Source organism: Odontesthes bonariensis, chromosome 11 (genome assembly GCF_027942865.1).
Source record: "Odontesthes bonariensis isolate fOdoBon6 chromosome 11, fOdoBon6.hap1, whole genome shotgun sequence".
Lineage (NCBI taxonomy): Eukaryota > Metazoa > Chordata > Actinopteri > Atheriniformes > Atherinopsidae > Odontesthes > Odontesthes bonariensis.
In genome coordinates this window covers 27,804,094-27,821,061 of record NC_134516.1, presented here as the reverse complement: position 1 = coordinate 27,821,061, position 16,968 = coordinate 27,804,094, and the positions used below count along the sequence as shown (strand labels likewise).

The following is a 16,968-nucleotide window of genomic DNA, read 5'->3' as shown; positions in this document are numbered from 1 at the left end:
CGGTCTGCTGCATCAAATTGTCTTCTTAGTAAACTACAGGTGGCTCAAAACAAGGCTGCAAGACTGGTTCTTGGTTGTTCATCAAGAACTAGTGTTGCAGTGATGCATGAACGTCTTGCTTGGCAGATGGTCAAGCATAGACTATCGGCTAATATATTAATATACTTTCACAGAATTATAAATACTCACACTCCTAAATTTCTTCATGATAACATAATTTATTGCTCAAATACACACTCACATTATACTAGAGGGGCAAGTAGTGGACAGATCACTTTACAACTGCCCAAGTCTGAATCCATGAAGAGGACTGTTTTCTATCGGTCAGCTGTGCTATGGAATAATCTTCCAGTGGTGGTTCGTGAAATCAAAGGGAAAATTGTCTTTAAAAAGAGACTAAAAATATACTTGTTCTCATCTTGATGATGTAATATAGCAAGGTTATGTTAGGGCATAAATGAAGCGCATGTTGTTTTTCATTATTTTATTGTTTGTATTTTAATGTATACTTTCGGTATTGCTGTTTTTGTGCTTTGTATGTTTTGTCTGGACCCCAGGAAGACTAGCTGTCGTTTTGGCGTCAGCTAATGGGGATCCTTTTAAATAAACAAATAAACCTGCTGAACTGGTCATTGACATTAAGATAAAAAGGCTGTAGACAGACCAAAACTCCTGCGTTGGAGATGAACCCTCTGTGTAATGCTTCATGAAAGAATATTATAAAATAACAATGATTTTAACCCTCTGTAATTATACTGGGGCAGCTGCTCATCTGAACGGTTGCATATGTCACTGTGATCTATGTCACTAATGTCCAAAGACATGTGAGCTGTGTTTAGATTTAGCCAAAAGCTGAAGTGGAGAAGAAGATCTTGGAATAAAGAAAGTGGAAAGGGTGGTGCACAGTTTTTACAGTAATGAATGACACACAGTGGTTCCAACGGCGCCCTGGGGCTGTTCACATCTGGTCTTAACCTGATCAGACAAGTTAACTAAGTACATCTGTGAACACGTTCAACAAGGATTCAGGACACATTCTATCTGCATTCTGATGGCACTGTGAACCATTCCATCCAGGGACCATCTACTCTGAGTAACCAGGGTTATTTTCACCAGTTGTGTTGATACTGATAGAGTTGTATCAGTATTACAGTAGTACAACATAATCACAAGTATCTCATTATGTTGGACCTGAGCTCACATATACACAGGAGTTGTTGAGCCAAATAAGCTGAGAAACTGTAAGTTTATGTGTTTTGTGTTATTCTATGTGAAAGTGTCCATATATCCTGGTTTTTACTTCAGTATTTCCACACACTGAACTGCAGACGTAAATAAGCTTCAGAAGCGGACAGATTGTTGTGGTGGGACAACATGAAATCATAGACGCTGACGCTTTTCTGAATATATATTTGATGGAAAAGCAGAAGAAGACGATACAGGGAGCCCTGAGGAACTTCCTGATCCATGAAATCCAGCAGCTCTTTTCTCCACAATGTGGAAGCTTCTCGGCCAAACTCGGTATTTCTTGTGATGGGAGATTTCAACTCTGTAACCTCTCCCAGGAACTGCCGAGCTACAAACAGCTGGTGACATGTGGGACAACAACAGAGGCAAGGGACAAGCTTCAGGACTGCATGGAGTCTACTGACTGGGAGTCCCTGAGGGGCCCTCAGGATGACAACGGCAGCTTTGCTGACACATCAGCTTCTGTGAGCAGGTCTGCCTCCAACCAAAACCATCACAAGGTGCAATAACCTAAAGCCCTGGTTCTCCAAGCAGCTCAGAGGGCTCAGGCGCCCGAAAGAGCAGGCGGACAGAGAGGACACATTCAGGCTGGTGAGACAGTATCCCAGGAAGGCCATCAAAAATGCTAAAGAGGACTATAGAGGCAGACTGGAGCGTGATTCAGGCACCAACGACCCTGCAGTTGTGTGGAGGACCCTCAGAACCATCACAAACTACAAACGTAGAAGCCCTGTGGTCGCCCCCTCCCCCGGGTTAGCTGACCATCTCAACACCTTCTACACCAAGTTTGAGAGCCCACCTGCTGCTCCATTGTCTCCACTCCCCTCCCCCTTCTCACAGGCACTGAAACTTACAATAAGTGTGTTCAACAACACATTTTAATGTATTCTCTGTGTAAATTCTCCCAGAAAGGTATGTTTTGTGTATGTTTTTCTGTCACTTCAGTAAAATGGCAGGCAGAGGACAGTGAAAGTGCTTGTGGAACTTGGACAATGATGTACAAAACAGGAGAATGTATTATTTTTTATTCAGAAATAACAGTTTCTCAACAGTTTTTGGTTTTAATCGATTCATTTTTTTTAACCTTATTAGGAGATATCAAATCAAAATGTTCCCACACGGGGAAATCCTCCTCTTCCTGGCTGGCTCCATCCTCTTACCTATCCTTCTCTCCTCACTCTCCTCAATCTCAAAACTATCTCTCTCTCACTTAACTCCCCAAACTGTCTCCAAACTATATTAAAGCTATCCAAACTCTAGTATCCAAACTATCAAAACTATATCAAACATGAACTGACCGCAACTTTCCAAAAACCCACATTTTAAATAGAGACTGAGGGGTTTATAATCCTGTCAAAAATCTGAACCGCTTCTGGAAGCAGTCATGTGGTACGGCCATTGAGCGAGAGTCTGACGTCATAGTTTCCAGCTCCTCCCCTAAATGAAGCAAGCCGTCCCCTTCATTACTCAACACAGCTTCGGCACATCTCGGAGCTCCTCTACAGGAAGCTGCAGGTAAGTCCAGAAAATAATACATGTTGCGGTCAAACATTTGCAGAAAAGTCTTCAAATTGCTCTGTGTCATTAGTTTGATTCCTGCTCCTGGACACGGGCAGTCAGAACATGTACCAGAGTGTAAAAAAGTTTAAATAACCTGGCTGCTATTCACAGTTAGCATGTCGTGCTAATGCTAATGCGCTGCTAACCGTTGTACTCAAAGCTGTGCACAGTACCAGAAACACAACCTCAGCTATAGATTTCAATAAGCCGGCCAGATGGCCAAATAAAATGGAGCTTTATCCTTTTAGCTGTGTGTGAAACATACTTCTGGGCCCTTTTCTTCCTATTTTCTAAACTTTTGGGGCACTTTTTGACCATCCTGTCACATTTCCCACTAAAGCTGCAGTTTTCTTAACTTCTTTCTGTAGTTTTGCTGAAATCTTTTGTGATTTAAAAAGTTTGATGATCAATGTCAAATGCAGAATGGTTCTTTCCAGACTTATCTGAGCATCATTTGGCTGTTTGATAAAACTGTGGAGAGAAAACATGTGATTTAATGTGTTTAACGTATACAATATGCCATATTTCATGATTAGATCTTAAAATGGGACTTAATTATGCTCAATATAAATCCTTTAATTACATGAAGAGTTTAAGTTGTGTGAAGAGGAGTCATAGCATTATTCTAAAGACTTGTGGGTGATCCAGGAAAGTATCACAGGAGCAGTAGAAATCCAGTTCTCCTCAGTATCAGTGTGTGATTTCTCAGATTTACACTCAGAAGCCCATTAAAAGACAGTCTGACTGTCCTCTTCAGAAGTGTCTCATGAAAGCTTCATTATTCACTTTCCTTTACATATCCAATATTTTCTGTTATCCACGAACCAACAAGGACTGAGCACATGATAAAAATGTTGTACATATCTTTTCTCATAAAGTCCATCTGCCCACATCTGGAGCTAAAATGTTTGTTATTAGGAGGATCTGTGCAACTTTTAGGAGCTGATACTCTAATCTGACCACAACAAAAGATGACTTTTTACTTTTCAGCTGGACACATAAGTTTACCAGTAGAGATATACCAATATGAAAGTTTCATATCACAGTTATTGGGACCAAAATTATCACGGTTATCAATATTATCATAGATGTGTTCAAAATGTTCCAAAAGTACTGAACACGCACACTAAAATCTTTTAATCTTTCTTTATTTAGAAAAAGAATACTTTTTTTTACTTTCTCTGCTCAAGACTAGATCTAGTCTTACAGATTAAAGACTTGGTACAGAAAGAAAACTCAGTTGTATGTACCTTAAGTCAAATGTGCAAATGAAAGCAACACGACCATTTTAAACAAAGTAATGTGGCAGAAACTTATTTTGTTTGTGTAACTGTTGATGATGTTGCTGTGGCAGCTGTAGCACTGGGGTTGCTTGCTGTATGCCCACTCTGTAAATAAGGAAAAAAAGCAAATGTGGTATTATTATTTTTTATTATATGATGATTTTATTATATGTTTTTTTTACTGAGGGGGATGTCTGGAGTGCAGGTGCCTTCAGCCATGTTTTCACAGGACAGACTGTTTCTGAGGGAGTGCTGTTCAGGTGCCGTTTCTCCGGGAAATTAGCAGTTTTTTTGAGTGAGTTTTTTTTTGTTTGTTTGTTCTTTGGTAATCATTTTGATCTGAATAAAGTATAATATAATATATATGTATGTATATAAGAGCTGTCCCAAACGATTATTTTTCAAACGATTAATCTAGAGATTATTTTTGATTAGTCGACTAATGTAACGACTAATTTTACGATTATTCTAACAATTATTTTTTCATTTACCGATTATTTCACATTACAACTTTTCACACAATATGGATATAAAGACATCTGTTGTTAATATATCATTTTTATTAAACATGCCACTTTTTCTTGCAAACATGCCACTTATATTGTGCAAACTGCAAAATAATGCATTCTGATGCCAAATGTAGCATCTCACATATTAACAAAATAAATAATAAGTCACCCAGGAGGAATATACAAAAAAAAAAAAACTCTTCAAACTCTACTACTCCTTCCTCCCTCTCTCTTTGTGCAAACATGGCACTTATATTGTGCAAACTGAAAAATAATGCATTTCAGTGCCAGATGCAGCATTTAATAACAAAATGAACGTCACCCAGGAGGAATATACCAAAATTAAATCAACTTGTAATGCGTGTTTACTACTTGGAACTGGTTGCTACTAGATCGTGGAATTTCGACAGTCAACAGGTAGACTAGAACTACATAATGGCAGAGTATAATATCCACCGTCCGGTGTTAGCAAATAGATAACACAGAAGAAACATGTCGGGCCTGGTAGCGCTAACAGCTTTAAACTAGGCAAACACGGGACCTGTTCTAGTCGTAATTAAAAGACGTAAATTTTACGCCGGGAATAACTAGACAACAACTCAACAGTCTAACGTAGCGTTTATTCAGAGAGGATCTTTGGTTTAGCCAACTGCAACTACTGCTACTGCTTGATAAATGAACATAAATGAAATCAACAGAACTTGCGGTGTTTTGCTGCCATCCTGACATAGAGCTCCAGGGTGCTTTCGTTTCAAGTGTTCGTGCATCGCTGATGTACTGCTGTGGTACGCCAAATTACATTTGCATAGTCTGCAAACTTTCACATTGTTAGCAGCGTTAAGGGTGAAAAATTCCCAGACTTTGGAAGACCGTGTGTGTGTTTTTTTTAGCTATATGCTCTTCAGTGCTCCCACTACTGCTTGCCGCTGGCATCGTTATGAATTCTTCTTCTTCCGTTTTAAACTAAGGCGTCTACACTGATTGGCGACTCTGGTGCATATTTACTGCCACCGCTGGACTGGAGTGAGAGTTCATCTAGTAGGTCATTTGGAACGGGGACTTCAACCAAAAAAAATATTGAAATTTGCGACGCATCGACGCGAATTATTCATGTCGACCAATTTATGACGTCGAATACGTCGACTATTTGACCCAGCTCTTATATATATATATACATACAATATTTGATCTGAATAAAGTATTTTTCTATTTCTATCAGTTACGGTAATCCATCACTGTTTAAACAATAATTCAAATTTGAAACGGTAGTACTAACCGTCGGGAATTTTACCGTGGTTTATCGTTACATCCATATTTACCAGTTAAGATAATTTCAGGATAAAATAAAGGAGATTTTAGGTTATTTGAGTTTTAAGGGTCTGAGAGTTTCCTTTACGTTTGTATGAGCAGAGTGGAAAAGTACAAACTAGGTTATTTAGTAAAATGCAGAATATGTATACATAATGTCTAAGAACAAAGCCAATCATAACAAGCTGATACTCTGATCTGACCACAACAAAAGATCACTTTTTACTCTTCTACTGGACACATAAGTTTACCAGTTAAGATCATTTCAGAATCTAAATAAAGGAGATTGTAGGTTATTTGAGTTGAAAAACATTTCAGCGTTTTACGGGTCTGAGAGTTTCCTTCATCTCAAACTTTAGCTTTCACTAAAGCAGCTTTCTGGAATGAATTGCTGGACGAGCACTTCTGATGCCAGAAAAACACTCCTTTATATTTAAAGGACGGCCTCAGAAAGGTCCACTTCATGTTGTTCTTCAGAGTGTCTCAGATCAGTCAGACAGCTCCTGCTGACGTGCTGTCCGCCACACAGAACCAGATGTTTCCCCCACTGAACCATCACATCTTCTCAGTTTCAGGCCTTAGTCCAGACTGAAGCTCCCTGAGAACTGAACTGTTCAAAGATGGGCTTCAGAGTGTAAATGTGACGAATCTGAGATTACTCCGTGTTACTTTCCTGGATCCCTGACAGCTTCTGGAAATGAGAACACATTTAGAAACAGTTGTTCTACAGAGTGTTATATTACATGTTTTTTTCTGAATTTGATCAAAAAGCTACAAATATTTTGAACTGTGACCTTAGTGGGTCTTTAAAGAAGCATTCTAAAGTTCACAGGGATTTAAATAAAAAGCACAGTAATGAGTTTAATGGAATGTGACTGGATGGTTAAAAACTGTGCAGAAAGGTTATCAAGAGAAGAAGAAAAGTGGGTGTGGTTTAACACACTGCACGCCACAGCTGGATCTTATCGTATGTGCTGACAGTTTCAGACAGAGTCCAGCAGTCGGAGGACCAGGACCAGAATGGAGCAGCAGAACCAGGATCCAAACCCCTCCACCAGGAACAGAGCCGGCTCATCCTCCGGTTCCACCGGGCCACAGGTCAGTGTGGAGGACGCTAAAGACAAGAGTGTCGAGGCTCCGTGTGTCCTCTGCTCATTCTGCTTTTCCATCAGATGTTGAAAAAGTGTCAAATGGGGCTTTTCCACTAGCTCGCTTCGGCTTGGCTCGGCGCGCTATTGAGTGTTTCCACTAGCACGCCGTACCTGCAACCGGGATGATTTTTCGTACCACCTCAGCCCTGGTTCCAAGCGGGCCGAAGCGTTACTAAAACGTGACGTCAGCTGACTGCCTTCCACTGATTGGGCGATGAGTCGTCATTGCAAGCGTCATAACACGGATAATAAAAGGTAGTGTTAGCAACCGTTAGCTTACCTCCAATCGTCGTCTTTTTTTAAGCTCTTAACAAAACTCTCCGGTACTGTTCAATACTGTTTTGTCTGGCAGCCATGAGTCTTCTCTGGCTCTCTTCTCTTGCCTTCTGTGCGGCCAAAAAGCCACAGGCTGAGCAGCAACACACGCAGCCGTGTTACGACGACCCCGCCCAGGCTGAATGATCTGCTGGAAGAAAATCAGTGGGCAGATTGTTGTGGTGGGACGTTTTCTGGCTCTCAGTCTGCAGATTTGAGAGGTTCAGGAGCTCAGTGTTTCCCACACATAGACTAATTCGTGGCGGTGCGCCACAGATTCAACACTGGCCGCCACATATTGCGTTTCGTTATTATTATTTTTTTTAACGCTATTTAAAAAATACTCGTATTCGTATTTCCTTCCCCTGCTCTCCCTTCGTCTCTGTCAGTCACGCGTCTCTCTCGCATAGCCTACTACTCACACACGCACGCACACACACACACACACACACACAGCCCCTCCCCTCCGTGCTTCCCTGGAAGCTTGCTAGCTCAGCGTTGCGATTAGCTCTATAGCTCTGGCTCAACCGAAATAAGACGGCTGGCGAATTTCACGAAAGGTTGGTATCACGTGCACCTTTATAAAATCACACATTAAAAAGTCCTATAAAAATATTTTATATTTTGAATACAATGTTGTCCCGTCCCGACCCATAGCAAACAAGCGATTACGCCTTCTTTATAAAGTTAACTAGTCGCAAGTTTGCCGTAAAAAAAAAAATGTAGTTGTATTGTCGAGGTCTAAACACTAGCAGCTGTGAATCAAATAAAGTAGGTTTTTTAAACTCTTACACTGAATGTTTGCTGCCAATCCAGATGAGTATTGAAAAATATTTTCCGTGATTGAACGTGCGTGTTGAGGATGAGGACCAGGCTGAACCGGAGGTATCAGTCTGAAACAGCTGAACAGTCCGACCAGTGTAATTAGCTATGTTATTAATTTGTTTACAATGAAGATGTGAAAATCTGCAGATAAGCCGCACCTGTGCCACCGTGACACAGGTGTCACACATCTTACGTCCCCCATAATTTTCCTTGATGGAGAAATTATCCAGGTTCTTAACTCCCAATGTGACATATATGTCACATTACAGATCTCTGACAGTGGGGGGTGGTATTCTGGAAAAAAATTCTGAAATGGGTTCTATGTGGTCTATTTAGTCTGTGTTATAACCCCCTTAATTTTGATTTTAAGTATAAATGGGTCTGGGTTCTTATGGGTTAATACAATAAAGTTCTGTGTGACCAATTATTAACGAAGGAATTATTTTGAAGAATTTTTATTATTTACACCCCCCCCCCCCCCCCCGGCCCACCACCACCACCACACATTGAGTTAAAACGGACTGTGTTTCCCTGATGGCTGTTGAGCTGAATGGCTGCAGACCTCTGAGTTGTAAGCTGGAACAGAGGGTTAGTGTAAAGAATGTCATGTATTACCACCGCTTTTACTTTGATTAATTCCAACCAGTGGTCATCAACCGTTTTCAGCCCGACCTCTACATGGTGTTTAAGTGAACAACTTGAACAAGACTGCTTCCTTCCATCATTTAGATATATTGTAGCAAGTTCCTTTTCAGAATTTCATCATGACAAAAAAGAATTAGGAAAAAAGCAAGAGTTTACTGCTTAAATACCTGAACATGTGCAGAGCACAGTGCTGATAGCTTATAAACGTACGCCCTGCGTTCACGTTTGATCTGAGATATTGACACCTGTGTTGGTTAGCTTAGAGAAATCTTTTATGTGAACTTCAAAATGATCTAAGTCTCCTTCCTCTCTGTCATTGCAGAAACATATAGCCCAAGAGGGATCCAGAAGGCACTGCTGTAAGCACAGTGGGAAAGTTTTCAAAAGATCACATCTGAGGAATAATCACAGGCTTCACACAAGAGAGAAACCTTACAGCTGTTGTCAGTGTGGAGCAGTTTTCGCTGCATTATTTTATCTAAAGAGACATCAACGTATTCACACAGGAGAGAAACCTTACAGCTGTGATCAGTGTGAGGCAGCTTTCACTCAACTACATCATCTAAAGACACACCAACGTATTCACACAGGAGAAAAACCTTACAGCTGTGGTCAGTGTGGGGCAGCTTTTACTGCATTAGGTTGTCTAAAGAGACATCAACGTATTCACACAGGAGAGAAACCTTACAGCTGTGGTCAGTGTGGGGCAGCTTTTACTGCATTAGGTTGTCTAAAGAGACATCAACGTATTCACACAGGAGAGAAACCTTACAGCTGTGATCAGTGTGGGGCAGCTTTCACTCAACTACATCATCTAAAGACACACCAACGTATTCACACAGGAGAGAAACCATATAGCTGTGATCAGTGTGGGGCAGCTTTCACTACGTCAGCTAGTCTAAAGACACACCAACGTATTCACACAGGAGAGAAACCATACAGCTGTGATCAGTGTGGGGCAGCTTTCACTACGTCAGTTAATCTAAAGACACACCAACGTATTCACACTGCAGAGAAGCCTTTCATCTGTGGTCAGTGTGGGGCAGCTTTCACTCAATTAGGTAGTCTAAAGACACACCAACATATTCACACAGGAGAGAAACCTTACAGCTGTGGTCAGTGTGTAGCAGTTTTCAGTGCATTACCTACTCTAAAGAGACACCAATATACTCACACTGCGGATAAATGATTGGTTTAAATCAACAACATATTTTACGTTAGATAAGGAACGTTCAGCTGGGACCAGCAACAGGAACTACCAATCAGAAGCCTTTCCTTTGTTCAGATTAAAAATATTCTTTGTGGATTACCACCATGTCTTGTCAGGACTTTTTTTCTGAATGTTCTGTGGGTAGCACATGATTGAAAGTGCTTTATAATTTTTTAGGATGGTTTTAACTGTGGACAGATCTTCCACAATTCAAGACAAATGTGGCATCAGATGTGAGTTGATGGATGGAACAAAATGCAAATCTGTTTTAAAGTAGAAACATGTTTTATTCTGTTATACTGAACATATATGTTTTGTTAAGTTCAGATTCACAAGTAGCACCAGCCGTGGGTATTTATGTAAACATACAACATCTTTAGAAGCAATATATCATTTCAGTTTGATGTAAAGTCTAGTTTTACACTCGTCTGTATTTCTTTGTTCTGCTTTTATTAAAGGTCAGATGTCAACATTTCTCATAGTTTTCATGATCCTGCTACAGAGATATTTTTGAAGAAAATTTGTGTTTGGTTACGAGGGAAAGTTGATCTTTATCATCTTTCCCAAAGTCCCAGATATCTTTAACACAGTCTGAAAAAGGTTTGGAGTTGTTCCCTGTACTTTCCAGAAAGTTGTATGATGCTCATAACTGAAGCTGAAAGTTAAGGCTGTTCCAACACTAAAAGGGCACGAGGCTCAACTTCAAGCTGTGAAACTCTTTCAAATGTCTGTTGTGTTGGTGTCAAGAAAATTCTCTCAAAATGAGTCTCAGACTCGCTGGAGACAATTAACACAAAACATTTATTCTTGCAGCAAGGAGTCTGCAGAACATATCAGGAAACTGATACAGAGTTGTCTGAGTTCAACAAATGATACCATCGCTATTTATGTTTCCTACTATGAGATCACTGGCCACACAAGGTTATGAGACATTCAGTAAAACAAGGCTTAGACAGAAGCTGAAATAAGATAGATAGGAGGCCTTCTCTAGCACAGTGACCTTTGACCCTGCAACATTGTCTCACACATGGTACTTGCTTATTCTCATAGTATAACTTCATGATATTTTTCTCTAATTTCCCTCCTGTTTATACAAGAGGAAGAGGATGTAAATTCACAGTAGATTCATATATACACATGCATTTGTTTTTTTTTTCTGTTTTTTTTTTTTACTTTGTATAACCTTATATCTTCTCCATCATTGTTTAACACTTCAGGGAGATTTCCATTAAACAAATCATTGAGAATTTACTCGGGTTCATGCAAGGCACTACTTTGCACTTTAAACATCATCTGCATCCTCATCATCATCCTCATGTAGCTCGTCATCATCATCACTCTCTACCTGTTGATACATTGTGCAGGTAAGGGTGGTCTCTGTCTTTGGAACAGTCCTTTCAAGCATGGGATACAACAACAACCACAGGTGACTAGTATGGCTGCTACAACAGACAGAGATAGCAGTACTGAAGCAAGTAGTCTGCTCCACCGGCCAAACCACTTCTCCATCATGCCAGTGAAGGGGTCGTTGATCCCAGAGTTCTGTGCTAGCTCTGCAGAGAGTGATGTCAGTCCCTCTAAGGCCTTGGTGATGCTGCCATCTGGTGAGATATTGTTAGGAATAAAGGTGCAACGTTTCAAACATTTTACACACTTTCTCTGCCATTTCCAAAGACATTCTATTTTGCCATTCCATAAGGGAAGTTGGACCTAATTGTTCAGCAATGTAGATGTAATTTATCCAATCAACATTCTTATTTATTGTTGCCCACCAGAAAAGAATATATTCAAAACTTGAAGCAACTTGAGTTCTAGCTTTAAAATCACCTGGGACTCCTCAGAACCGCAGGAGCTGCATTACAGACAGTAAGAGATGTGAAAGCAGCATCAAAGCTGAACAATGTGAACTTTAAACTTTATTGGATGTGAAATGAAATGTGCTGAAGAGCAGGATTTCTCCAGCCATCAGTCATCATGATGTGAGTGCTCAGCTGCATAGAAACATAAGAAGAAGCTCCACTTTAAGACTGTGTGATTACAATGATCATGGCTTCCTTGACTCCTCTCTCAAACCACCTGTCTTCTCTGTCCAGAATGTGGACATTACTGTCCTAAAAAGAGTGTCCCTCCTCCTTGAGATGTCGGTGCACTGCTGAGTCTTGACCTGAAGAGGGGGCTCTCCTATGTTGGGCCATGCGCTGGTGGAGCTGTTGTTTGGTCTCTCCTACAAAGAGGTCTGCACAGTCTTTGCTGCACTGCACACACGACACCACCCAGTTTGTGTTTGGGTGTTTGATCCTTTGGGTGAAGCAGTCTCTGTCTGAGGGTGTTCTTGGGTTCATTGAAATTATTTGTATAAACTCAGTTCAATGAGGCCTACAAGCTATGGATAGCTGAAAGAGACTTTCTGTAATATTTCTGTGTTACGGATTTAAAGATGTTCTGAGTCAAAGTGAGCAGAACACAGGCAGAGTTCAGTCTAAATGAACAGAACAGGAGCTTTAACCTCCTCTACATCCCTGTGAGCAGCATGAAGGCGCCCTCTAGTGTTAGTTTTCAGATTTCAGCTGTGAACCTGCAGGACGACGTGAGAAAAGAGAGATTTAAATATCTGTCACATCACACTGTGTCAGTTTGTTCACAGGACTCACAACCTGTAACACTGATGCTGCTTTCAGGGAACTTCTTCCTCTTATTGTTTGTTTTTTTCTAAACTTTAACTTTATCAATAAGTGGCAGACCCAACAGCACAGTTAGCTCTCCATCTGTGGCCTCCAAACACGACTGAAACTGAGGAGTCTTCAGGTTTTTGTTTTAAGTTTTGAACAAAGAAAATAGACTCAAATGTAACCTCTCTTCAATGCATATTCAGAACTTATTTAAATCTCTTCCAGAAAAACTCTTGTTTTGATTGTTTTCTTTAAAATAAAGATTTTTAAAAAGCTAATTGACCATGTGCTCTGTTTTACATATAACATCAGTTATAGAGGTAAACACGCAAAGTTAGCATATTGACAGGTTTGAAATATATTTTTCAGTGGCGGCCGTGCTTTGGCTCACTGGGCCTTCAGTGCGGGTTTACCGTCCATTCAGAGTCGCTATTTAAATCCGTCCTGAGTGCCCACATGGATCTGGATCTCACTAACCGTGCTGTATGCCAATAAACACAGAGAGACAGCTGTTAGAAGACTTTCTCCTGCAGGTTTCCTTCTGATTTATTTATCTTTTAAACACATATTCAGCAGCAGGATGTTTATTCATCTATTAGCCGACTAATAATGAATTATGAGAGAGATTTCACGTATTGAGAGCAGCTTCCATTGTTATTGTTATTATTATCACGTATATCAGCAGTTCAGAATATTTGATCATTTATATTGATAATTTAATATTTATACATGTAAATAAAATACATAATACTCACAAGAGTTTCTGATTATAATCTATTTATGGACATAACACTGAGATGCTACATATGTTAGTGCATTGTTGCCAGTTAACTGCAGCCTTGCAGCTTTCAGCAGCAGCTGTTACCGCTGAGCAATCAGTTCCCTCTGCACTGAGGATCATATGAAAGCAGCTCCTGCAGCTTCAGGTTAGTGTCACAGGGCTCTGAACTTTGTGTTAGTGCAGTTTGGCAGGAGCAGGTCCCAGGCAAGCTTTAATTATATAACACCAGAATGAGGTGAGTAACTGCTAGTCTATCCCAGTGCTTCTAAGTGGTGGCACTGAACCTCTGCTGCCTTAAATGTCTGAGGCAAGCAGAACCTCATTTGGTGGCAGCATTACACTATGAATATGCAGTTAAGCTCAACAGGACTGGGCATGCTAAGGGGAGGTGGGGGTTGGACCCCACTGGTCTCTAAATGTACTCAGAACTTCATATGAGATGTCCCTGTTTCTGCAGGGTTTTGTGGATTTCTTGTGTGCTGATTGGAAGCATCACCTGCATTCCTGCACAAAGCGGTAAGCTGATCCCAATCAAAGCTCAGCAACTAAAAGCAGTTTAAATTGACTCGGGCTGTAAATGGAAGGCTGATCTTAATTCTCTGTTTCCTCACCCATGTATTCAGTTTATGGACAAGCTCTATCTAAGCCAACGTATCAGAAAGCAGCTGGAACCAGTGGTTCTGCAGCACAGCAGCATGGCGCTCAGGGAGGTCAGTCTGGAGCTCCTGGCAGCAATTACCAGTTTGAAGATGGGAGCTGGAGCCTTTCATCTGACACCAGCGGCGAGGACGAGCCAGTCTTCACTCCTGTGACCGGCGAGGATCAAGTCTACGCTTACAAATCTCGGTCCCGCTACAACAAGAAGCGTGTGCTGTTCAGCCAGTTCCGCTACAGCCCAACAGAATCTGAGCCAGACCACGGCAAAACATCTCAGCACAAGGTTCAAGTTCAGAGCGGCTTCTGAGGATCTTTCTGGTGAGGCTCATTTTACTCTGCATGTGTGCTCTCTGTAGCTGCGGGTAGGTGACTGACTTTCTTTGTCTTGCAGATCTGCATATTCTAGAGGCATCGCTGCTGCTGCCGCTTGAATAAATGGCTTTAACTTGAATACCTTGTTGCTCCATCAAATGGCTCCTAGCTGTCTCTGGGTCCTCCAGTTGTGGGTTGGAGGGGATAGTTGAGGGCCTGATGGGTTGACATGACTTGATCCTATAAATAAGGTGTTGGCATTGACTTAAGGACTTATTGTCTTACTGGACAGTAGTTTCTGCAAGTCCATGACCGAGGATGGCTTCATAACTATCTTCTGTGGCTGCAAAGGTCTGTTACTTTGAATACTTGTAATGAAGCTTGTGCTACACAAATCAAAAGATGTGGCAGCTACTTGCTTTAAGTGGCTTGGGAACAAAATTTATAGGCTCAATGTTGTCAGTTACTCACTACCTGGAAGTAAGTTGGATCAAGTGGTGGGGGCAAACATCTAGTGGAGGACCCTGTTCATGACATCTTTAACACAAAGCAGAGTGTTTTTATTAAATCTATACATTACCATTGAGGTTGGGTCATGGAAACTGAAAGGAGCCTCTAAGCCTCAATAATAAAAAAGGCCTTTTGTGTTGGGTTGTTCAGGAGGTTGACCTGAAGCAGGTACCAGGTGGCCAAAAGGGCTGCATCATCAGTAGCTGCTCAAGCTAACATTCGGGGATGGGAAGAATTTGTCATCTGTTCCCATTTCTTTGGTTCCATCTATAAAATAACAGTTTGACATGCATGAAATGGCATTTCTGCAGAAAACGGGTGATTCCCTTAGATGCATCTGGACCTTCAGCTGTTCAATGAAGCCTCATCAGAAATCATCATCATCATCATCAACTTTATTATATAGCCTTTTAACACAGCCGTAGCTGAAACAAAGTGCTGTACAACACAAAATAAAACAAGGCTTAAAACACAAGAACAATGTAAAAACAACAAACAACAACAATATTAAAATAATAAAAACAATAAAACAACACTAGAAACAGAGTCTCATGCTGGGTTAAAAGCCAGGGAATAAAAATGGGTCTTAAGACGGGTTTTAAAAATGGGCAGTGAAGGGGCCTGTCTAATGTGAAACGGGAGGTCGTTCCACAGTTTCGGACCGGCAACCGAAAAGGCTCTGTCTCCTCTTAGCTTCCGCTTGGAAGAAATGGTCTCCATGGAAGGGTGGCTGTCAAGAAGCCGTTCTTAAGGAGGGGAAACGGGGAGAAAAGGCTGAGCTGTGCCAAATGACACAAGAAGTGGACTGAAAATCAGTGGCAACAGGTCTGATGGAGGGATGAATCCTCCCCAGAGCCCGGGGAGGGTTAGAATAAATATATTAAATTAATAAATCAAACAACTCTCATGGATTCTGTTCATTACATCAGATTTTACAGATCAAACATCTATTTTGTTCTACATTTGGATGCAAGAAGGCAAGCCAGGTGTTGGAATATATTCAGATAAGTCGTGAGCTGTACAACCACACAGTGGACTGTGCACAAAAGCATTCACTATCCTGTCTGGAACATGAACAAACATGTCTGATTAATACTGGGCATAATGCAACATCAAATGTTCCATCTATATGTGCGAATCAGATGTCTTACCTGGTCGTCCCTACAGCAAGGACACTGCCTGTGGGGACTACTTGCACATAGTCGACATATACTGACAGATAATTAAAAGAAAAGCTTCTGTGGACTTGTTTCCACACTTTAAGTCACTCACATTGTTAACCTGCAGGTTGCAGTTTAAATATGAACATGATAAAGTCTGGTCTTTGTTGGATTTTATGAAAGTAATTATGAGGACAGATGATGTGAACTACTGTAACAAATGTTAGTTTTCAGAATTAAAACAACCTGGGGATATAAATATTCTCATTTTCATATATAAATATGAAGTTCAGGTGTAACAGTCAACATTTTACAGTAAAAAAAGACTTTCTCAGAAACTTAGACCCATATTAAAAAAGAGCATTATTTAAATAGACACATTTTCCCTTTTAAATGAGTTAAAAATGTAACTTTAACTTCAGTGTATTTTCAGTACAGTTCCACCTCACTGAGAAACATTTGAGAAACAGTTACAGATATGAACAAAATGATGGCACAAGGTGCTTTAAACATTTAACCTCCGTTATGTCCTGTTTAATCAAGTTCATCTGAAATAAATCTAAGATCTCCTCCATATCACTTAATAAAAGAGCAGCTCTGCATCATGTTGTCTCACGTTTCTACATCTCAGCTCAGATATTAATCTGAGCTTTAAACATCTCAGAGTGCGCAGAAGGCAGTTAGCGTAACTTTAGTAAGAATACACCCTCTGCTATGTTCCAAACACATCCATGCTTCTAGATCCTCTGGATGAGAGAGCTGCAGAGCTCCTTATTCCTGCCAAGGAGTCCACATTATGTTAGAGTTATTTCCAGAACTCAGCAG

The 16,968-nt window shown here is 40.7% G+C and overlaps 1 protein-coding gene across 1 annotated transcript in view; it reads left to right on the top strand.

Annotated features, from left to right (window-relative positions):
* Positions 1–1,637: 1,637 nt before the first annotated feature.
* LOC142391228 (uncharacterized) overlaps positions 1,638–16,968 on the top strand; it is a 153,455-nt gene continuing 138,124 nt past the window's right edge. The window contains exons 1-3 of the mRNA XM_075477003.1: positions 1,638–1,712; positions 1,783–2,088; positions 9,167–9,967. Of these exons, the coding sequence (XP_075333118.1) occupies positions 1,638–1,712; positions 1,783–2,088; positions 9,167–9,967 (1,182 nt within the window). The remainder of the gene's footprint in view (positions 1,713–1,782; positions 2,089–9,166; positions 9,968–16,968) is intronic.